Genomic DNA, 22,745 nt, shown 5'->3' on the forward strand with positions numbered 1-22,745 from the left:
TCATGTGCAGGGTGGAAGCTCTCAGAAGACTCAATTTAATTAAACAATTTAAATATTTGTTGACAGTCTATGGCAGACATTTGCACTACATTTGAGTTATTTTTGTTTTAAAAATAGACAAACAACTGGTACGTTGTCTCCTTACCTGCAAACGGCGGACACCTGTAGCGTGAGAAGCCATTTTGGCTTCCAGGTGACGAAAATCCTCCACCACGAAATCCTCTTCCATCCAAAAATGGTGAATAGGGGAAGAGGAGATCCGCGCGTCCGGAGAGGAACGACTGGCCGGACAGCGGAGATCCTCAGTGGGTCGGCCGGCAGACGAACAAGCACGTTGTGACTATTTCCTCCTCCAGTCAGTCAATTGTGGCATCAGTGGCCCAACACTCCCACTAGTTGGCTCGTGAGTGAACGATTCGTTCAAAAGAACGAATCTTTTCAGTTAACGAGAGTGAACGAATCACTTCCTACAGTGATTCATTCTTTTTTCAGTTCATATGACTTCAACCAGTAGGTGTCGGTAATGCCCATTGAAGCTGGTGCCACCTCGCCGTAAAACAAAACGAAGAAAATGACGTCACTTCCCGAACAATCGGTACCATTTTTGCAGCACAAACGAAAGGCACTATTTTGGGTCCATTTGGAAGTAAATAGGGGGGCGGGGCTACGTGACGTCATCGCTATAAAATAAATGTGTAATATCTACGAAACCGTAGCAGCACAAACGAAAATTTTTGCTGCACAAACCAGCACAAACGAACGGTACCATTTTGAGTCCATTTGGAGAGAAATGGGGGGCTGGGTGACGTCATCGCTACAAAATAAGTGTAATATCTACGAAACGGAAGCAGCACAAAAAATATTTTGCTGCACAAACGAACGGTACCATTTTGGGTCCATTTGGAGAGAAATGGGGGCTGGGTGAAATCATCGCTATAAAATAAATGTGTAATATCTACGAAACTGCAGCAGCACAAACATTTTGGGTTCATTTTGAGCAGATGGGGGGCTGGGTGAACTCTGGATGACTTATATAATAATCTTTCATAACTAAAAAAAACATAGCAGCACAAACGAAAATTTTTGCTGCACAAACGAAGCACAAACGAAACAGACTATTTTGCTTAAATTTTGCGTGGGGTGGGGGGCCAGCTTCACGCAGGTGCTTTCATGGGCTCGAGCGTCCTAAAAATTCAAACTTAACATTTAAGCGCTACCATGTTCTACCACACGAGAGCAGTGTTTGCCTATTGCATGAAACGTGCATGCTTCCTGTGAATACTACATCTGCAGTGAAATGAAATATGACAACATGCTGTAAGTGGAGTTCATTTATTGTGCATAAAGTTGATCAATTTGCATGTGGAAGAAAGATTTCAGCTCAGCTCTCTTGGCCTTCAGCGTGGGGGTCAAGAGGCCATTCTCAATGGTGAACTGCTCTGGGTGCAGATACACATCCTTCACCTGCACAGGGACGACATTTCACAAAGTTAGGTTTAAAACATTACTCTTTGTATCCGAGTAGCAGTTACCTGCTCAAAGGACTTCAGTCCAGCTTCTCTTCCCAGACTGATCATGTCTGAGAGAACAGCTTTCTTGATTTCCTGCAAGAGCACCAAACAAGTATCAATGAAAGACTTAATCACATTTCTCACAATCACACAGTAGTGTTACCTTGTTTTTGCAGAGTTCTTCAATGGAGCCCTGGAATCCAAGGGTTTTGGCCAAACCTGGGAGGACCTCTGGATCAGGTACCACAACTGCGACCAGGAAGGCCTGGGGAGAGGGGGTGAATTTTAGAGGCCGATTGATATATGCACAGTCATGTCAGTCTCACCTGTAGACTCTCTCCATGCACAAAGACTTGGGCCACAGGGCCACTGCGCACGTAGACGTTTTCAATCTTCTCTGGTGCGATGTATTCACCCTGAGCCAGCTTAAAGATGTTCTTCTTGCGGTCGATGATCTTCAGAACTCCGCTCTGATCAAAAACAGACCCCAATTAATTGTTGTGCAAAATAAAGCCAAAATTCAAAAAAGGATCATATTCCTCACTGGCATCCATTTTCCAATGTCTCCAGTGTGGAGCCAACCATCTTTATCCAAAGCTTCAGCGGTCTTCTCCGGATCTTTCAAGTAACCCTTGAACACATTTGTACCCTTGATGCAAACCTGTAAAAGACCAAAAAAAAATGAAACGATCCATCTAAGAATAACTGATGCTTCAATTTTTAACTTGCCTCGCCTTCACCATTGGATGAAAAGTAATTCATCTCTTCCACGTCCATCAACTTCACCACATTACAAGGCAGAGGCACACCAACGTGACCTGAAGTGGCGTCTCCTGGCATGGTGAACGTGCAGGCGGCCGTACACTCCGTCTGACCGTACGCCTCAAAGATCTACGAGATGTAAAACAGAATTGATGCACCGATCTTCACTTGAACTTTTACATTAGTTACCTGGCAACCGAGCGAGGCCCTGAGGAAGTCGAGCACAGAAGAAGAGATGGGCGCCGCCCCCGTCACCATGACTCGCACTCGTCCACCCAGCGACTCCTAATTAGATTGCCAGGTCAGTAAAGGTCAAGGTTTTGTCCAGTCACAACCAGTCGCACCTGCACTTTGTGGAAGATGAGCTTGTCCCAAATGCTGTTGCTGCGGACGATGCCCTCCCGCACCTCAGCCAGTTTCCTTTGTACCGCAAAGTTGAGCAGCCATTTTTTAAAAGTCGTCGTGGCACCGCTCTGCACCTGGACAAAGACGAGCATAAACCTTGTGGAGACATGAAATAAATAAGGAGATGCATCAAGCACAAGGCACAGCTTACTTTATCGTAGACCCGGTTGAGAAGTCGCGGCACGACAGGGAAGATGGTGGGCTGCAGGGTCTTCATGTCATCCGGCAGTAGTCTGATGTCCCCCTGGAAGAACCCGACTCGAGCGCCAGCACCATACATGACAGTCTGGGGGAAAAAAATAAATAAATAAATCATGGGGGAGAGAAATAAATAAATCACCATTAAGTTAACAATCTTACCTGCACGACTCTTTCAAACATGTGCGCTAATGGCAGGAACGAAATGCTAACATCCTCAGTATTTGGAACAACGGCCGTCTGTGGGGGACACAAACAGTTTGCTTTCCAGTTTAAATTTGCATGCATATTTCAATTTTTTTTTAAAATTGAAAAACACCTCAAAGTCTTTGAGGACACCGGCAGCATCAGCGACGACGTTCTCGTGAGTGAGCATGGCACCCTTGGGATTTCCTTTGAAAGTTAAACAGATTAAAATCATAAATGTTTTTTCCTTTTTTAAAAAAAAAAAAAAAAAAAGTGTCATAACGTCCTCTTAGTTATGGTCACCTGTTGTTCCGCTAGTGAAGCAGACAATGCTGAGATCCTGCGGCTTTGGAGGCTGTGATGGACAAGCAGAGCGAGTCTTAGCATGCGCCATCATGAAATTAGCATCCTACAAATGGTGAAACATTTTTGCTAAACATGGCTTACCACTGGCTTCTGGGGGTGGCTTTTCCCTGCAGCCTGCAAAGCACAAAATAAATCGAGTCCAGTTCCTCATTAAATAGCCTGTCCCATTACTTTTGTGAACCTTTGATACCTCCACATCCTGCATGGAAACCACATCCACGCCACATTTGGCTCCTCTCTCAGCCAAGTCCGAGTCAAATGGGTCCATCACGATGACAGTTTTGAGCGCAGGTGTTTGGCCTTTCTCACGGTTCTGCAGCAGAACTTCGACCTTTTTCTCGTTGTCGCACAGTACCGTGGAGATTTCGGCTAAAATGCAAAACACGTAAAATGTTATGCTCATTCTCTAAATTATTATTTTTTAAAAACTAGCATTGACATTGTTTTGCCCGCTACTGGACTGTAATTAGCAGCGTGTCCAATTACCTTGGTCGATAATGAACACTAGAGCCTCGGGACCCAAAGTGTCGTACAGAGGGACCGCCACCATGGAGTAGGTGTAACAGGCCAGCTCACCAATAATCCACTACAAACAGAAAGATTAATCTCAAGGGATATGCAACCCGCTAACATTTTAGCTCACCTCGGGTCTGTTCTGAGCAAAAATGCCGATGAAAGTGTCGGGAGTGGGTGTCAAGCCCCTCTGAAGGAGCCCCGAGCCCAGATGCTCCGCTCTGTCAGACACCTTCAAAAAGGTAGAAGAGGTTTAAATGCTCTACCTCAAACTGGATTGAAACCTGGTGTAATTTTTTATTTTTTTTTTTACCTGCTTGTACCTGAGCCACTGATACGGCCTTCCCGCTTTCCTGAAGCCCAAACATGGCCCATTACCTGCCAACACCAACAATGAGCTTTAGAAGCAAAAATGCATACACTTTAATGTAGTTTCATTTTGCTTACCTGACACTTTCATGCCTCTCTGGAACACCTCATAGATAGTCTTGGCGTCATCATAGTAGTAAGCTAGCAGGTTATTGTTGTCCTTGAGCAAGGCTACCTTCCTAGCTCCATCCTAAGAAGGAGATGTAGGAGACATGATCAAATATTTTAAAGGCGGCGTTGCGTCATACCTTGATGCCCAGGGTTTGGCAATTGAGGTCGGCAGGGGACCGCAGGGGGTTGGGCCTGGTGTGGAGGTAGAAGAACGTCGCGGCCGCCAAGGCAAACAGAGAGAAGACGGCCGGCGTGGGAAGAGGCGAGAAGAGCAGCTGGATGAGGGACTCCATGATTTGCTGGGAGACTCTTTGGCAAAAAAATAGAAACAGGTCGAGTCAGGTTGGAGTGCTTCGACTCCGTGAATTGGGGTCAAAGTCGACGCCTTGCACAACAAACTGTAAATCGCAAGATTGTCACACTGGTCAACAGTGTAATACAGCTGAAACATCAGATAAGGATTAAAATCAATCAACAAGTGTCAGTGCAAATGCATTTCCCACCATTTGTCAGATTATATAAAATACATTTCACACTATTAAAAACAGTAAAAAAAGAAATCAGAATTCAAACCATACTATTTATTTATTGTTTGTCCTTATCTCTGAATGAACAGTCTAATTTGCATATTTAAAATCAAATGAGTTCTTTGAGCACACATGAACAAACACCAGTAGTCAGAGAACAGACTTAGACTTAGAGACTGACTTAGAGAGACTGTCTAAGTCAGTAGTCAGAGAACAGACCCCTGCGGGACACCACCATTAGCATTTGGCAAGTGTAAACCACCTGACAAAAAGTATATTGGGGTTATTAATTTGATTTATTTAGACTGCTATACATCAAAATCTTCTTACCAGTCCTTGGCTGGTCCTGTCAGCGTGGACACAAAGCAGAACCTCTTCTCACCTCTTCTTCCGTTCACAAGAAGGAAAAAGAACTTGTAGTGGTCATAAAAGTCAAAGAGCGACCTTTAAACTTTGGCCGTTTGATAAAGCAGCACGAGCAGAGCCTCTTTATCGACTTAATTGCGTCCTACAGCCGATAAAAAAAGAAACCATCTCCCAATATTTATTGTCTTTTACACATAGTTCAAAAGTTGACCTGGAGACTAGCATCTCTCTATTAGCCAACACACAGCCTTAAATTGCCTTCAAATTAAAAGACATCCCAAAATACACACACGCTCATATTGTGGGGCCGGCAAACATCAAACTGCATGTTTATGTGTGTTGTTGCTTACCTGGCGGTACAAGAAGGGATGTTTGAGTGTTGGGTGAAGATCCCTGATGGAAACGCGGCCTGGCGACCACCATTAATGTCACACAACATGCTCACACATTTTCACTTGTGTTCATTAGCACCTGTGACTGCTTGCACCTGTGCACGTGTGTGTGTGAGTTTGTGCGTGTGCATATGTGTGTGTGTGCTTTATTTCCGAAACATTCAATCGCAAAAGCAAACAAATAAAAAAATCATTTTTCACACTGTGTGTTGAAAGGTGATGAACTTTGACGCTAGCATTTATCAACAAAGTTGAAAATTAACCTTTGGAATTTGTTGATAAAATCTCATCAGGACCATCAACTATGCTCTTATCTTTTTTTTTTTTTTTATTTATCTTTCAATCTCTCTTGCTCAGTAAGATACAAACTGATTACAAAAGTTGTCATCAATTCACAGCAGGGATATTTTCCTAATATTTCAAAATAATAAACACACACGCCTCATTATGTTTATTAAAGTCCAAATATTTCGAGCAAATTCGGCCCCTCCTGTCCAGCATCACTTTCGGCTGTGAGGATGGCGGGGTCGCTATTTAAGCCGTGTGACATCAAGTCACTCGTAGTGTGAAGATGACGACGAGTAGATCATCCTCGGGTGTCACCCAGGTGCTCCACCTGATGCTCGCCCTGACAGCCGGCGCCGGTCCCGGGTCGACCCCTCCCAAGCTGCTGATCGGTTTCCAGGCTCCTTGGAACTTGTCGTACCCCTTCAGTGCGCAGCGGCTGGGATCTGCGATCCAGATCGCCGTGGACAAGGTGAACACCAACCCGTCCTTCTTGGGAAACTACAGCTTGGGTTTCGTCTACATGGACACAGCCTGCAGCCCCAAGTTGTCCTTAGGGGGCTTCATTCAACAGGTGTGGAGGGACAACGTGTCCGCCGTCTTTGGTCCAGCGTGTCCTGAAGAAGCTGAGGTACGCCTTTTTGGATTTATGTGGTTCTATTTAAGATGCTACTAATATATTTGTGTCAAGGTGACCGGCCTGATGGCGTCGACGTGGAGCATCCCGATGTTCGGTTTTGTGGGACAATCATCCAAGATGGATGACGGCAAAGTGTACGACTCCTACATCAACCTGGTGCCGCCGCTCAAGAGGAGCTCCGAAGTGCTGGTGAAGACCTTGGAGTTCTTCGGGTGGACGCACGTGGCCATGATTGGCGGCGGCTTGGACTCCAATACGTGGGACAAAGTGGACGCGCTGTGGACGACGGTGGAGACGATGCTGAGGTCAAAGTTCAAGTTGACGGCCGCCGTCCAATTCGACACCAGCGACACACAACTGGTTTACCGCAACGTCAAGTACATCGCAACTGTAGCCAGAGGTGATAATTCACTTTTAGATTTTATTTAATTTTTTTTTTACACGTGTTGGTGTGCGGTGCGGTGCAGTGATCGTGGTCCTGACCAATAAGGAAGACTCGTCGGCGCTGCTGCTGGAGGCCGAGCGGCAAGGTTTGATGGGCGGCGACTACGTGTTCTTCCTGGTGCAGCATTTTGAGGTCAGTGGCGGCGTGGTGAGTGAAAATCTCCATCAAATAGAAAATAATCCAAGCTAATTACAAATTAGCGACTTGCTTAATGCTCTACAAGGTGTGAATATGGCTTTAATGTTTTTCACTGAGCAGGACAACGTGTGGAAATACTCAGTGGACGGCCAAATGAACCTCCGAGCCTTCGACATGACTTTCATCATTGGCCAGAAGTCGTACGACGGCTACGAGTACTATGACTTCTTTGAGCAGGTGTATGAGAGACTCAGAGGACCTCCATTCCACAGCAACCTGACATCTGAACGAGAGGTAACAAGATGGAAAAGGAGGAAAAGAAGGAATATTGATTGCATCCGTTTCAGGTGAGCACCTACTCGGCCTACCTGCACGACGCCGTGCTGCTCTACGCCATGGCTCTGAAGGAGGTCTTGAAAGATGGCAAGGATCCTCGCGACGGACGTCAAGTTCTGGAGAAACTGAACAACAAGAACAGCATTCGCTTTCATGGTAAATGAGCTTTCAAATTTCAAACGACAACACACTGAGCGAGGCTCCTCTCGCAGGAGCTTCGGGACTGGTCCACTTTGACGAGGACGGGGAGAGGAACTTGGACTATTCCATTTACGACCTGCAGTACTCCAGGGACACCGCCGCGTTTGTCCCCGTCCTCCATTTTGACAGCCACAGCAAAAGCATACAGTAATGAGCAACACAAAATTTCATTTTGTTGAGCTTTAAACAAATATGGTTGGAATATAAAATGTGGATTTCAGGCCCACGCCCATGTTCACCGCAGTGACCTGGCCCAAAGGACGACCTCCGGTGGACAACCCCGAATGCGGCTTCAACAACGAACTTTGTGAATGGCTGAGTAACGGTATGCTTTGTGTAGAGAGGGGAGGAGTTAGGACGACTACTAACCTAACACGCCGGTGTCATGTAAGACATGGCCCTTCTGGCTCTACTGGTCACGTTCCCCGTCGTCGGCGTGTTGGCCGTGCTGGGCCTCGGCGTCCTGGTGCTGCAGAAGTTGCGCTTACAGAGCAGCCTGGAGGACTCGCGTTGGTGGCTCATCGACTACGGTGACATCACCATCGTCAGAGAGGCGTCGGTACTTACCTTTGTCGTCAAACGTAGCATATTGTGGCTTTGTTTTGAGTGGTCTCCTTCTAGGGGGTCCAGGCCAGGTCACTGAGCACCACCAGGACTCTGAGTGGCAGTGGAGGTTCGCGTTCTACTTTGTCCAACAGGAGTTACTGCTTCAAGGATAAAACCACCATTGGACTCTACCAGGTACTGAAGTAGAATAAAATCCAATGAAAAATAAATCAATAATTCCGTCTTTGACTTTTCTGACGCAGGGGAATTACGTGGCCATTAAGTCCATCAAGAGAGACGTTTGCGAGAAACTTCAGGGGGCCTCCATCCTCACCGAATTCAACGTGGTAACGTTCTTCGGAGTACTTTTTCGTCAACCCACCGTTAATTCCGCCTTGCTGAATCGTCTACACCTCTAAGACAGATGAAGGAGATGAAGCACGAGAACCTGGTCCAGTTCTTTGGTGCGTGCGTGGAGCCGCCAAAGGCCTGTCTGGTCATGCAGTACTGCAGCAAAGGCAGCTTGAAGGTCAGTGAGCTGTGGTCCTCTTGAAAAAAGAATAAAAGAGTAGTGTCGTTGTTTGCAGGACATTTTGAAGGCTTCCGACGTGGAGCTGGATGGGATGTTCAAGCTTTCCTTTGCTTACGACATCGTCAACGTTGGTATCGCTTTTCACCGATTGTTTGGAGACCCCGCTCTGATGTGACACGTGTTACCTTTTGCAGGGAATGGACTTCATCCACAAGAGCAGGCTCAAGTTCCACGGAAACCTAAAGACCAGCACCTGCATGGTGGACAGCCGGCTGCAGGTCAAACTCTCCGGGTTCGGACTGTGGGAGTTTAAATATGGCAGTGAAAGCAACCGGGGCCCGCCGGGAACTCCCAAATATGACGGTTAGAGGAAATGTTTGAAGTCCTAACATGCGAGAACGTTAGATACTAAAAAGTTTATGAGATTGGACCCAAATTAGAACCACATATACGAGACATTGTGTGACATTTAAATTTTCATCATCGCATGCGAATGGAGCATGGGAGCAAAGTTTGGTGAATGCCTTCAAAACCAAAACTACAACCACAAGAATGTTTTGGAATTCCAGCCTTTGAACAAAGTGAGCAACAAACGAGTGACGTGATGTTTCAGGGTTGTTTTGGACGGCTCCGGAGCTTTTGAGACAAATCAACGCAGATGTCAACGGGACCCCCAAAGGGGATATCTACAGCTTTGCTATCATCCTGTGGGAGCTCATGTACAACTCCAAGGGCGGGCCATTCCATGATTTCAACATGGAGCCCAAAGGTTACTATGAAAATATTTTGGCCTCATTTTTGTTGTCAATAACAATTGTCAACTTGTCTCCGCAGAGATCATCAATAGGCTGCGGGGGCCCATCTGCGGCGAGCCCCTCAGACCGGCCCTGTCTGAACTGTGCGATGAAAACATCAACTCGCTGATCAGGATCTGCTGGAATGAAAATCCAGAACACCGACCACCGTTTAGGTCCATTCTAAGACAGCTGAAGGAGGCCAGCCCGGAGAGGTTTCAATATTATTTTTCCTTTGCCAACACTGGCGGCGCTAGGATGTTTTTTGGGGTGCCAAGGGGGCACCATGAATATCTCAGAGGGGGACTGCAAAGGAAAACAAAAAATTATACAAATTATACAAATATTCCTTAAAAATGTTGAGTGCTTTTTCCCTCCCTGCAGCCATTCAAACATTCTTGACAACATGGTGGAGAAGTTAGAAAAATACGCCAATCATCTGGAGGATGTGGTGGAGGAGAGGACCAATCAACTGGTCGCCGAGAAGGCTCGCACAGACAAGCTTCTTTCCAGCATGTTGCCGAGGTAACCACGTTGACGACCGAGTCCCCTCGACGTCGACGCGTCCGCTGGTCTCGTAGGTACATCGCGGACGAGCTGATGGCGGGGAAATCAGTGGAGCCTCGTAGCTACGACGTGGTGAGCATCTTCTTCTCCGACATCGTGGGCTTCACCTCCATGTGCGCCGTCAGCTCGGCCATGGAGGTGGTCATGTTCCTCAACGACCTCTACAGCCTCTTTGATGACATCATCCGGATGTACGACGTCTACAAGGTGCACGGCCTGAAAAAAAGTTTTTGTATTTTCTTACTCGTAGTTATTGATGAGTTCATCTTCCAGGTGGAGACCATCGGCGACGCCTACATGGTGGCCAGCGGTCTTCCCATCACCAACGGCCAACAGCACGCCGTGGAGATCGCCACCATGGCCTTGCACTTCCTGAGCGCCATCAAACGCTTCCGGATTCGCCACATGCCCACGGAGAGCTTGGCCATCCGCACCGGCATCCACTCAGGTGAGAAAAAAGAGATGAAGCCAAAAAGTTTCACATAGAAGATGGCGGCGTTTTTTTTCCAGGTCCAGTTGTTGCCGGCGTGGTCGGGAGCACGATGCCTCGCTATTGTTTGTTTGGCGATACGGTCAACATGGCTTCTCGAATGGAGAGCAACAGTTTACGTGAGACAACCTACAAAAAAATGATTTGCTTAGCAAACAACTGGTGTGTACACAAATGACCTACTTCCTGTTTTATCAGCCTTAAAGATTCACATCTCGCAGTGCACCGCTGACATTCTGGTCCAGGTGGGCTCATTCGAGCTTGAGGAAAGGGGACAAATCGAAATGAAGGTGATTTGACCACACGGGCTTGTGTTTGACACCCATATGCTAATATTCGGAACTTTTTTGCATCAGGGTAAAGGCTGCCACAAGACCTACTGGCTGTTGAGCAAACAAGGTTTCGACCCTCCTCTACCCAGCCCTGCACAGGCGGACTCAAGCCTCCAGGTGGCAGCAGAGGTACACCCGACACCCATCCTCATCTTCTTCTGTTGTGTTTCAAATTACCTAATTTTTTGTGCTGTGTCAAGAAAACTGGAGTGTGCAGCCCCAAGAAACCTACCGGGGAGGACGTCATCTTGGTTCCAGTGGACATTTAATTTACCCGGGACACCACATTTATACTCTTTTAATATTTATTGAATTTCCAAATAGGCTTCAAGGCATCTTCCTTCAAGTTTAGAACATATAATTTGTGTAAGCATGACAGCATGTGTTGATTAGGATGAGCAACAGGAGAGGTGGAGACACTCCTGGACAACAAACAACAAAAGACACACACAATTACACAACACACACAATGTGTGCAAATTAATGCATTGTGACAATCCAGGTGTATTTACCTATAATATGACCTTCATTGGCCGATCCATTATCTGTGAAGACAATTGTGATTTATATTATTTGTCATTAATTGAAGGATTTTAGTGGTTGTTTTTTTCCAATAAGTACCGAACTGTACCTCTGATGTAAAATTCAGCAGTCAAGATGCCACCGTTTGTCTCCGCTTTGGATGCCAGTCTTCTGGCTGGACATGGACTCTTCACACGGGAGGAAATGCAGTTTTAAGAAAAGTTTTCTTTAACCGAGACGTTCCGACTCACGGGTTGGCAGACGAGTCGTTCGCTGTCGCAAACGTAGACCTCGCAGTGAAGCCACACGGTGGACAACTTCTCCTGACCTCGAAAGCGGAAAGAGTTGAACTTGAAGGTGGAGCGGCCATCTTTGGCGTTTTCGAAAATGTTCACGGTGTCATCAGATGGGCAGCTGGAGGGACACGGATGAAAGATTTATGTTACACCACAGAAAAAAAACAAGACAGGTTAGCTTGGTCGCTGGTTGCTAGGCAGACTTCACATTTCCATACCTGTTGATGATGAGGCTCCACCTCCTCCTATCTGTGGAGTATGGCGTCGGCGTAGCCCAACAGTTTTCGATGACCACGCGGAAACGTCCACTCAGCCCTTTGGCCTCCACACCGACAAAGACCTCTGATCCGATCTCGGAGGTGTCAATAACGTACGGAGCCTCTTTGGCGTACAGGAACTTGGCGTTCTGGGGGGGCATCAAGTTGGACTGTCAAAAGATCCGCCATCTTTCCAGGATTGGGGAAACTCACCGTGAACACACCCATGGACAGCTGCGACATAAAGGAGCCCAAAGTTCCGTTGCTGACGTAGACGGTGGCCACTCTGGGAAAAACACTTGAGTCCAAACTCATTCCAAGACCTGAACCAGGTGCTTACTGACCTCTGACTGAAGACGGCGTTGTTGACCAGATAAGTGGCTCGGTACACGCAGCTGAAGGTGTAGTTGACCGGCTGGTTCCTGAGCGTCAGGGATGTGTCGTTGGACACCACCCAGTTCAAGAAGATGTAGCGGGCATCTTTGCCAGGGATGTACTGGTCCACAATGTGGGGAAAACACAAAGCCACGTTTGGATTGGAAGAAATTCTTTGGGCACTTCAACCCAATTCTAACCCAAAGCAACTTAGCCTTACCCAAACACTCCTAACCCAACCCCAAGTTCCTTTTTTCCGGTATGTGCGGGGGCGAGGGGGTGCGCCATGAGATATTAAACAAGCTTGCGTGACTTTGAGAATTTCTGTTACTTCTCCATCTGCTGTGTTTGCCTGTTTTTGTCAGATCAAAGTGGGTCAAGCAGCAGTGTGTTGTAATGTTGGCTGATTTTGGCCATCATTCAAAAGTCGTATTGGCGTCACGCAGCGGCGGTCTGACTGCTATTTGGCAGTAGCCACGGAAGAAGAAAAATAAAGTTTCCTTTTAAAGCGATTGCAAAAACATGGAAGTGTCATCCAGATGGTGCTTTGACTGACAAGCCTCAAACTGGATTTACAGAGCTCCAACACGGACCCAAATATTTTTATAGTCTGCGGGGGGTAATATTTAGCGCAAGGCCATGCTAGCTTGCTAGCTTGCCTCACCTCCGACTGAGTGCCGCAGTACGAGTGGTTCTTGGGCGTCAGGTCAGGAATGATGAAGCGGTAGTAACCAGAGCTATGCACGCCTGTGGAGCACACGCCCCCCAGAGAGAGCTGGTCCATCTCCCAGCCGTATGGACACTCGGGCACGTTGGCGATAATGGCGTTGGGGAAGCACGACACCATCACGTAATCTGAAACGTCGGACAAAGAAACACGCTGTTTAGTGAGCATCCTGGGGCAGCGGGATCACTGCCCCAAATGACGGCGAAAGGTCGGATAAACTGGGACACGCAGTTCTTGATGCTAGATGAATTTCATGAGGAACAATTATTTTATAAATCAAAAATCCAAAGTCATTTTACCTGCTTTCTGGGGAACACAGGTCAACACCACAGGAAGCATCACGAGGAGCAAAGCGGCGGCCATGATCCCATGCAGGACACAAATATTTGGGGAGACTGTTCACCTGTGTGCTGTCCCTAGCATTTTATGTACGCTCCGTGGCGGAGGTGGTCCACGTTCCCACTCGGAGAGCCTCCATTGTGGGCCCGCCAACAAAAAGCCTTCTGTGCTGCTCGGACATTCACTTTTAAATGACTGTCATCTCTCGGGACGCTCGCTCGGCCGCTTTTCTTTTGTTTTTTTGCAAAGATGGACCTGATGGAAATGTGCCATTTTACAGCAACAATAAGAAGAACCTTCTACAGCATTGACGAAAGGCATACAATGTTCCAAAATATTCATACACTTAATTTTGCGGCTAGCTAAAGATTGGAGCGAGAGAATCAAGATTCCTACGAACGTCTCACCGCAGCTGATTAACATCAAAATGAGTCGCGTCGATAGCATCTAACGAAAGCTCGAGTTACAGCAGACATGTCATTTGAGTTACTAAAAGGACCAAAGTGTGGCTCGTTCGAGGACACATTCACATTTTTTATTGGTTCTATTGGAATACAGCAGTGTTATTATGAGCGCAGGTCAGTGGAGTGCTTCAGGTCACAAATATTACAAGAAATAATCAAAACATGGAGACAATTTTTATATACAAAATCCTGTACAATGGAGTTAATAAATAGTGTTAGGATTGAGTTCGGCGTTAGCTTTTGGGAACCTGGCACGTCCAGCTTGTGTGCTCCTTCTGGTAAATAAAATCCCTCCTGGAAGACAACCAAGTCGGAGTTAGGTCACATCGACATGAGAAAAACTAAATATTTAGAATGATTGTAATCTTGGATGGTAATAATACTCACTCTCTCCTGTGTGGGGCGATATTCTCCCGACACAGCAGCCCCTCGTCGCAGGGGCAGATCTGGTTGATGCTGAACGCCAGGCCGCCGTCGGGGACGTAGCAGCCGTCGTCGCGCATCAGCCGCCGCTTGCACACGCGTTCGCCGTGGTGGCGTGCGCAGCACATGGACGCCCCGCAGTCGCGGTCCACCTTACATCGCGCGCCTGGGGGAGTCAAATTTTTATTTCCAATTGGAAATAAGAAATAATGCTTCGATTGAAAAGTAGGTCACCTACCCTCTTGCCCATTGGGAATGCTGCGGTGGCATTTGCCGAACATGCAGCTGAGGCCTCGCACGCATTGGGCGTCCCTGCGGCAGTAGTGCCCCTCCCCGCGGAGGGGGACGCACAGGCCGAAGTGGCGGTCGCAGGAAAAACCTCGCCCGCAGGTCCTGTCGTGGTGGCACATCGCCTGTGGACAAGCGTGACGCGTGTTCAGGACTTTTTGGAAAACTAGAAGACAAGAAATAAGTCTTACCGTGGTGGATCTGGCAGGGGCCGCGACGTCCCGAATAGCCACGGTCCCGTCTTTGGGTGGACTGTGGGGCATGTTCAGCATCCACGCCCAAATGTGCGCCTCGGTCCGAGTGAAGCACAGACACAGGCTCGCCATCCACACGCTGGGCAACATGGCAGACAAAATGGAGGGCAAATCAAGACCAGGTCGGGAATTTTACGACTTGGCGTCTTGGAGGTGGCAGCAAAAATCTCAGCGTCAGCAAGTGACAGTGTCCGAGCTCCTCTTTCACTTTTATAAGGCTCCAAGTCGACCCCCCTGTGGGTAACCCCGGCCCCCTCCCAATGGGCTGTTTGTTCAAGTAGCGAGGGAGGAGGAGACAATTAGTTGTTAATGGATTAGCTAAAACAACGAGTCACCGCCCGACGTCCCCCCTAAAGTTGGGAACGACCACAAGAGCTACTAGTCACTGCATGACTCCCCCCAAAAAACAATCTGGGGACCTAAACCCCAACGCCCCCCTACCTCAGACCCCATGCCGAGACCAATTTGCAGGAGTGCACCCTGCAGACGACCCCATGATCTCATTAAATGTAATTACCATCAGCTATTAGTTCTCAGGGATGGGGGTGGGGGGGCTGATGGGGGTCAATGGGGGGAGGCATAAATGGGGCTGAGAAAAACTCATTTTTCTTGGCAATCACACATTACTTCAATTCTAACAAATGTATTTGCCTGCATTTCACATTTCCTAAAACAAATCCAATTTTTTTTATCAATGCTTTTGTAGGCTAACCGTTGATTAGCATTCAGTACTTTCCCTCAGACTGATGCCAGGATAAGTCCAGGACCCTTTGCATATCGTTGACGGCAGACAGAGGTGATCGCTATCCTGCGCCGGCTACTTAAATCCTTTATCAAAACATGCTAACACAGACTAATGACATAATTGCTGCTCAATTAGCTGACACAATGGCCGCAACTGGACCCATTAGCAATATGTAAATATGGCCTCGATGGACTGAAAAGATGAAATTCTTGCGTATTGTAACAAAGATAGAAACGCCACTAAAGTTTTGTTTTTTTACAAACACGAATTAGGATTCGAGTTTCACGATGTCAACTCTCTTTTTGTTGTCCATTCGTAGTGACACCAAGATGGCCGCCGCTTGTATTTGTTTAGCCGGCAGATAGTGTGAACATGTTTGTGACTCCGCTAATGACCTCCGTAATGAACGTGCTCCCTTTTCTCAATCAACATGCTAGCGAGGCGGGGAGGAGAGTGGGGGGGGGGTATGTAACAAAACAACCTTCGGGGCAGGGTGATCTTTGCCCATTGTAATGGACCTTGACCCCCCGCGGGGAGCCATGAATGCTGACCACAGTGGGGCGGGCGAAGATGCTGAGAGGAATCACCCCCAACTTACCGGCCTTGCAAATCAAAACAATGCACATTTGTACATTGTTGCACAATTGAAACTAAAAACACACTCAGTATTATCTTTTGGATACGTTAAAAAAAATCTTTTTTCGTTTAATTTGTAATTTGTAGTGTCCGGGCTCTTTGATAACATGTCTTTAATTTAATCCTCACGTGAGTTCTGTCTTTCGTCTCGGTCGACTCGATATTCTCGATAGCCTGTTTCCAATTGGGACAAGAAAGGCCAATGTGATTCCTGCCGTAATGGGAAACAGCCCCGACAACTTTCCCCTGTGCCAAGATTGAAACGCCGCGAGGGCAAAGAGGACAACGTGCAGTTAATAGTTGTAAATCAATGAGGCTTCCATCAAAACTCTGACGGCACAGCAACAGTGAGTCAACAGCAGGCGACCTAGAAAAGTCTCCAGACGTTGTTTTGGTCATGAGCACACATTTGGATCACATTTGTGTGAGCCACCAAAAGTCAGATTTGCCGATCAATAAGCTAATATAAATTAGCCATGATGGGTTTTGACATTCCCACCTGACTTTGAATGGCCTCCACTTGTCATCTTTGATGCATTACTGTTGCGGTGGCCTTTCTGCGGGTGCGTGTGACCACAAGGGGTCACTGCAGGTGTGTGACGTGAACGCGCAGCCCGCAGCGGAGCTCCGCAGAGCGCCTCAACAGCTGAGCGCAATTTATCGTGAGCGCGCACACAACAGTGTTCATAAGCAAACAACACAAACTTTTTTGTCCAGTGAGCAACACAACAGCAGCAGCAAACAAAACAAAAGTTCAGTGAGCAGCAGCAGAAAACTTGCCAATTACTCTTTGCAGGTGATCTCCATCATGGCCCATGTGGTGTTTTGGTGTCAGCAAAACATGTTTTCTTCCAAAATATCATCATGTTTGTTTGGCTTCACACGAGGGGGGTAGCCCCTCCCTGACTCCTCATTTTTTTGGCCCACTTCTCCTGAATGAGAAAAAAAAAGGCATAAATATCTCCTTCCTCTTTCAAACAGTCAGAGAGAGAGAGAGAGAGAGTGGAGAGAGGGAGAGAAAAAAAAAGAGAGTCTCCTCACTCGAGCTGTTTTGTCAACTCTCCCGCTGTCATGGAGCCGCCGTCCCAGATGTTCTTCTGAAGGAGCACGGAGCAAAGCTGCAAGGGCAAAAACCTTGGCTGAGGAGAGGGAAAGCAACCGCAGGCGGTGAAGCCCAGTGGAAGTCGAGACGTGGGACTGACGACGAAGCGGGCGGAGATGGATCTTGGCGGACTTCTCCTCGTATGTCTCCTCCAGGTTCAGTTGGGGACCCTGTGGACTCATGAAGGTAAGCCCAGCCACCAACTCCATTCCAGAGTTTATTGGAATTCAAGAAAACAACAAATTCCCTGACTTTATTCCCAAACTTTAGGATTGTCCTGAACCCAAAAACTGAGCCCAACCCCTCAACACAAAAGCATCCAGAAACTCTAAAATTTTGATTTATTAACATGTCGTGTTTTTTTTGGGCAACTCCTACTTCGAAGCTGTCCTGTGTACTACTTACCTTCCTGCATGTACAGTATGTATTTCTGTTCTCCTTGGAGATTCTATATTTTTAGCCAGACCCCGTTCTTCAGCTCCTCCTCCAACAAATCAGCGGTGCTCCACTTTCCTCCTCTGGCCTCCCTCGTGATCACCATCAGAGATTTTGTTCTCATACCTGCCAACAACATGATATGCGATTTTGAGAGAATTCTTAACTCATTCACTCCCATTGACGGCTATAGACGTCAAATATCCATTTTGTGCAGGCAGTTAATGAGTTAAAAAAAACCATTTAGTGAAGTTATTTATTGACAGGATGAACAGCCAGACATTTTTTAATCCCAGTCAAATTATGTCCTGTTGTGAAACTCCATCACGTGAATACAGGCATGAGCTCAAGTTCCTTTTTTAGTTTCAGTTCATAATAACAATAATAATTCGTTCAATTTATACAGCGCTTTTCAAGGACCCAAAGACGCTTAGGACTTGAGCTGCCAGAACTGTGTTTTTGTGGCTTCAGCCCACGCCAAGAGCACCTCTGGATATTTCGTAATACGCATCAGACACTCTTGTATAACACAATATGACTTTGTATGCTACTTTGCACGCTTAGCACATTCAAGACAGATTTTTCTTTGTTCTGACAAACCTAAAGTGCCCTACACACTTTGTTTTTTTCAAGTGCCTTCACTTCACCTCGTTAGAGGAAATGTTTTTATCATCCGTGGATTCGTGGGCTTCCAAACAGCCGGAAAGAACATCAGCTTTTGTTTTCCGCCAAGACATTTGGTTCCGTGTTGTAACATGTTTAAAAAAAAAAAAAAAAAAGGTGAAAAAGCTGCTTGTTTAAATGTCAACAGAACTGACTGATGAATCATTTTTGGGACATTGCTGAGTCGGTGAGATCCAGTTTTCCTAAAAGATTACCTTTTAGCGGCACCTAGTGGTGGGGTTGGACATGACAGTTGAATCACAATTGTAAACAAATGTGGAAGAAGTTTGGAAATAAATTTCAGTCGTAGCAGAAACTCTGGGACTCAAATATGCTAATTAGGTAATTGTTTTACGAGCTTCTCCATTACAAAATCACCCACGCCTGCGCATCAATTAAAAGTTGCAGTGCTCCACCTTAAAAACGTTGACTCCGAGTTGAACCAATAAAAAACAGATGTACCCGCACGCTACCAAGGGTGTCCGTGTAGCTTTAAAACTCCTCTCACACTTTTTTTAAAGTCAACTTTCTCACATGATGGAATTTCTTATCGCAGAGAGCGAGACCGGCCTCCGACGGCCGAGAGGCTCTCGCAGCGTTCCGGCGCAGGGAGGACGACTGGACATCACTTTCCTGCCTGACAACATGACCCAAATAGTGGTGAGAAGCCAATTATTAAATATCTCCATCCAGTTGTGTTCAGTAGTGCAGATTTTAGACCTAGCCTGAGCGTCATGCCTCAACTTTTTGTTTGATCCAAATGGAAAAATAGAGCAGAGGTCCTGCCAGCTGACATTACCAATGATGACTCACTTGGACAAAGCTGACTTCTGGACGGCCAAAGTGCCTGTTTAAAGGGAGGGGGTGGGATTTAACAATCATGCAGCTGCAATGCCAGTGAATGCCCCTCACCTAGGAAGCCCCCCCCGACCCCTCCCTTCCAGGAAATGTCGACGCAAAGGCAAAAAAATGGGTCGCCGGCTGTATGTGGAGCAACGAGTTTAAGCGTTCCATTTTTCATTGCTCTCCTTCCACGATAATAACGCTGTCTCACCAATATGTCTTCAGGAGGACTCGCAGCGCTACTACAGCTGGCAGAGTTTCGGCCCCGACGACAGGCGTACCCGAGACTTGTGGGTGGACTTGGACTCGTTGCACAAGAGCCAAGTCCGAATCCATGGCATCCTGTCCAACGCACACCAGAAGGCGGCGGTGAGAGGCGTCGCAAATGCTAACTTGAAAATATTCCCCTGATCATGTTTTTTTTTTTCCAGAGGGTGGCGCTTTCATTCGACTTTCCATTTTATGGACACTACTTAAGACAAATTATCGTGGCGACTGGTGGTGAGTTTCAGCATCACCCAAATCTGAGCCATCTTTTTGGACAGAAGATGTGAAGTTCTTTTCTCAACCCGCAAGGTTTCATCTTCATGGGGGAGATCACCCACCGCATGCTAACTGCCACCCAGTACATCGCCCCCCTCATGGCCAACTTTGACCCCAGTTTCTCCATGAACTCCACCGTGAGGTATTCAGATAACGGTAAGCGTGGGAAATGGAGGGGAACGTGTGACCAGTGTGACCAGAGAGGGTGCTCTGGTGCGTGTCCAGGTCATCTGTTTGTGGTCCAATGGGACAAAGTACGATTAAAGGACCGAGAAACCGAAGGAGCTTTCACGTTCCAGGCGGCGCTGCACAAAAACGGAACCGTGGTGTTTAACTACCGAGAGGTGAGTTTCTTCTCCACATCTGTCGTCCAAATTCACTCAACGCTTTTGTTGTCCAGATCCCGGTGCCGGTGGAGGGGATTAACTCGACAGAGCATCCCGTCAAAGTGGGAATGTCGGACGCGTTCGTGGCCTACATCCCATCTCCGGAGATTGCAGGTCATCTTTCAACTTCCTGTCAAGCCAAAATGTTTGTGAGCAGAATTAGCTGTTAGCAAAGTCGTCCCGGTCGTAGCATCTTAATGATACTAGCGCAAAAAGACGGAGATCTTACAGAATGCTTTTGCCTTAAAGATGCAAAGCAGAGGACCATCTACGAGTATCACCGGGTTGAAATCAACACCAGCACCATTGCCAGCGGATTGGCTTTTGAGTTCACGCCGCTGCCAAGTACGTAAAAAACATGGCAGGAAAAGACGCTATTGGGTCCAGTAACTCATTTCACCTTTCAGCATGTCTTCAACACACGTCTTGCGATCTCTGCTTGGGGTCCAACCTGACGAGCGGGTGCGGGTGGTGCAACACGCTTCAAAGGTACGACCACGGTGGTCCAAATTGCAACCCGCCCAGAGTAACTCCAGCTTCCGCTTCAGATGCTCAGATGGAATCGACCGTCTTCGGCAGGAGTGGCTGGATTACAACTGTCCCGAAGAGGTGAGAGACTTGTGAAGCCTTCAGATGTTCCTCAGCTGAGTCACGTGATATATGGCGCTCAGGCTGAAGACAAATGCGAGGACTACTACACGGCGTCGCCTGAAAATCCGACACTATCCTCCTCGTACTCGTCGGCTGCTCCGACGTCATCTTCGGCCAAGATCCACGACGACGTGGTCACCAGGGGTGAGTTGAGTGGTCTCTCGTCTCTGGAACATATTCCATGGCTGACTCTCCCCAAAACAGAACCTCCAGACCACACAAGGATGACTGAGAATGCGGCCATCATCGCCGGTGTAGTGGGGGCTCTCGTGCTAGTGGTGGCGCTAACCTTGCTAGCTGTGTACTACATCAACACGCACCCCACGTTGGCGCCGCCCTTCTACCTCATGCAGGTGTCAACATACGTCACAGACACTTTAAATATTTTTCATTTCCCCCTAATGACTTGAATGGCATGTACCGCAGCGACGGAGCAACAACTACTGGCCCGCTACGAAGTTCCGCAACCAGGACTGCCCGTCGAGCTACGGCGAGGTGGAGCTGACGGGTCACGAGAAGGAAGGTTTCATCGAGGCGGAACAGTGCTGCTGAAGGCGGCCATCTTGAGGATGGTAACAGATGAACAGAAAAATCCACTCACCAACGATTGGCAGCTCTTCCTGGCCTGCTTTGTGTCTCCTTGACACAGCGTCGGCAAGGTCTAAAATGAAAGGAAGAAAACCCCATCAATCCAAAATAAAATGTCAATGGACAGACTGTATGGTACACTTCCCATCTGTGTTTTTAAAGCCGGCATTTTGGTTGTTACATGATATTACTGTAGATTCTATAGATTAAGAAACTGGCATCCTTTCTGTGGTGTTATTTTTCATGGTCAAATGTCTTATATTAAAAAATGGTTTCAGAGAGTTTAATGATATGATCAACTGTGTTTCCCAACCTTTATTAAGCAAGGCACTTGCACACAAAGCTTTTTGAGCGTTCCGATATGGATGAAATGATGGAAATTCTGCCACCTAGCGGACAAGTATATAATTGTTCTGCCTGTCACTATACACTGCGTCATATGGGCCGTAAATCATTTAATTAATTATTGTTTTAAATAATTTTAAGACTAACGGATAATGTCCTTCAGCATTCTTGATCTTCTCTCACAACACTGTGGTTCTGAACTACTGGGAATGGAGACTTTATGCATGTTTACCTATTCAAAACAATTCCTGGGTGTGTTCACTTGTCTGTTGAGATGCTTCATTATATTAATGACTTCCATTGTTTCATCAAAGTGGAGCAGAGTGCAGAATAGATACATTTATAAGATAAATTATTAACTAAAGATTTCGTTGGTGTTTTTAAACTCAATTTGATAAGTGGGTAGACTCTCCAGACATACGGTTTCTATTTGTGACATTAAAGTCATTTGCATTAAAAAAAAACTAAAACAGTCAATTATAAAATACGGCACTTAAAAAAAAAGATTTAAGTAGAAGGTATTGAAAAAGAGGGGGCACCCGGATTTGAACCGGGGACCTCTTGATCTGCAGTCAAATGCTCTACCACTGAGCTATACCCCCGATGACGGTCATTGTATAAAAGTACAAATTAATAAATATTTAGCAAGCGTTTCGGCAATTGGTATTGCGTCAAAATACGTAAACTATCCTTCGAATCCACCTTTAACCGCTCGGTTTAAAACATGATCCAAAAAATAAGCGTAGTACCGCAAGTGTCCAGCAAATCCAGCATAATACATACTTGAATTTGAATTTATTTGTTTCAAATAAATGTTTTCAAATGTTTTATTTCATTATATTACATTTTTC

The 22,745-nt window shown here is 46.8% G+C and overlaps 6 protein-coding genes and 1 non-coding gene across 8 annotated transcripts in view; 2 read left to right on the plus strand and 5 right to left on the minus strand.

Annotated features, from left to right (window-relative positions):
* Positions 1-368, minus strand: part of LOC119137994 (ankyrin-3-like) — a 41,959-nt gene extending 41,591 nt beyond the window's left edge. The window contains exon 1 of the mRNA XM_037277602.1: positions 146-368. Coding sequence (XP_037133497.1) covers positions 146-229 — 84 coding nt within the window. The 5' untranslated portion in view covers positions 230-368. The remainder of the gene's footprint in view (positions 1-145) is intronic.
* A 950-nt stretch (positions 369-1,318) lies between these two features.
* Positions 1,319-5,727, minus strand: acsl5 (acyl-CoA synthetase long chain family member 5). Its single transcript, XM_037277639.1, has 21 exons — positions 5,665-5,727; positions 5,279-5,332; positions 4,559-4,730; positions 4,389-4,500; positions 4,255-4,319; positions 4,072-4,173; positions 3,915-4,014; positions 3,619-3,797; positions 3,510-3,542; positions 3,366-3,417; positions 3,196-3,269; positions 3,039-3,116; positions 2,830-2,964; positions 2,618-2,752; positions 2,463-2,558; positions 2,241-2,402; positions 2,056-2,172; positions 1,838-1,981; positions 1,675-1,776; positions 1,533-1,604; positions 1,319-1,464 (listed from the first exon to the last, which is right to left on the minus strand). The coding sequence occupies exons 3-21, from the start codon at positions 4,712-4,714 to the stop codon at positions 1,333-1,335; spliced, it is 2,046 nt and encodes a 681-aa protein (XP_037133534.1). The 5' UTR covers positions 4,715-4,730; positions 5,279-5,332; positions 5,665-5,727; the 3' UTR covers positions 1,319-1,332.
* A 550-nt stretch (positions 5,728-6,277) lies between these two features.
* On the plus strand, positions 6,278-11,281 carry gucy2g (guanylate cyclase 2g). Its single transcript, XM_037278425.1, has 22 exons — positions 6,278-6,622; positions 6,683-7,031; positions 7,099-7,208; positions 7,335-7,508; positions 7,562-7,706; positions 7,763-7,898; positions 7,973-8,076; positions 8,144-8,310; positions 8,373-8,492; positions 8,561-8,644; positions 8,722-8,826; positions 8,885-8,956; positions 9,024-9,192; positions 9,443-9,598; positions 9,664-9,838; positions 10,008-10,148; positions 10,205-10,397; positions 10,464-10,638; positions 10,701-10,799; positions 10,879-10,970; positions 11,037-11,141; positions 11,213-11,281. The coding sequence occupies exons 1-22, from the start codon at positions 6,278-6,280 to the stop codon at positions 11,279-11,281; spliced, it is 3,285 nt and encodes a 1,094-aa protein (XP_037134320.1).
* Positions 11,226-13,552, minus strand: tectb (tectorin beta). Its single transcript, XM_037278426.1, has 9 exons — positions 13,489-13,552; positions 13,127-13,317; positions 12,432-12,583; positions 12,301-12,373; positions 12,049-12,236; positions 11,786-11,948; positions 11,644-11,722; positions 11,525-11,557; positions 11,226-11,434 (listed from the first exon to the last, which is right to left on the minus strand). The coding sequence occupies exons 1-9, from the start codon at positions 13,550-13,552 to the stop codon at positions 11,361-11,363; spliced, it is 1,017 nt and encodes a 338-aa protein (XP_037134321.1). The 3' UTR covers positions 11,226-11,360.
* Positions 13,553-14,041: 489 nt separating this feature from the next.
* LOC119138029 (dickkopf-related protein 3-like) lies at positions 14,042-17,509 on the minus strand. Of its 2 annotated transcripts, XM_037277701.1 has the most exons (6): positions 17,380-17,509; positions 17,119-17,270; positions 14,895-15,036; positions 14,654-14,828; positions 14,380-14,581; positions 14,042-14,286 (listed from the first exon to the last, which is right to left on the minus strand). In XM_037277701.1, the coding sequence occupies exons 3-6, from the start codon at positions 15,027-15,029 to the stop codon at positions 14,226-14,228; spliced, it is 573 nt and encodes a 190-aa protein (XP_037133596.1). In that variant the 5' UTR covers positions 15,030-15,036; positions 17,119-17,270; positions 17,380-17,509; the 3' UTR covers positions 14,042-14,225. The 2 variants fall into 2 exon arrangements, with proteins under 2 accessions (XP_037133596.1, XP_037133595.1); XM_037277700.1 differs by lacking the exons at positions 17,119-17,270; positions 17,380-17,509 and having other exon boundaries at positions 14,895-17,062.
* On the plus strand, positions 17,311-21,841 carry plxdc1 (plexin domain containing 1). The gene is made up of 13 exons (XM_037277699.1): positions 17,311-17,626; positions 19,095-19,198; positions 19,607-19,750; positions 19,813-19,882; positions 19,958-20,080; positions 20,150-20,268; positions 20,325-20,424; positions 20,560-20,655; positions 20,718-20,799; positions 20,859-20,919; positions 20,982-21,105; positions 21,166-21,314; positions 21,388-21,841. Exons 1-13 carry the CDS (start codon positions 17,557-17,559, stop codon positions 21,511-21,513), a joined length of 1,368 nt encoding a protein of 455 aa, XP_037133594.1. The 5' UTR covers positions 17,311-17,556; the 3' UTR covers positions 21,514-21,841.
* A 583-nt stretch (positions 21,842-22,424) lies between these two features.
* Positions 22,425-22,496, minus strand: trnac-gca. The gene has a single exon. It is a non-coding gene; the product is annotated as a tRNA-Cys (tRNA).
* Between the last annotated feature and the right edge of the window lie 249 nt (positions 22,497-22,745).

This window comes from Syngnathus acus, chromosome 19 (assembly GCF_901709675.1).
Source record: "Syngnathus acus chromosome 19, fSynAcu1.2, whole genome shotgun sequence".
NCBI classification, from domain to species: domain Eukaryota; kingdom Metazoa; phylum Chordata; class Actinopteri; order Syngnathiformes; family Syngnathidae; genus Syngnathus; species Syngnathus acus.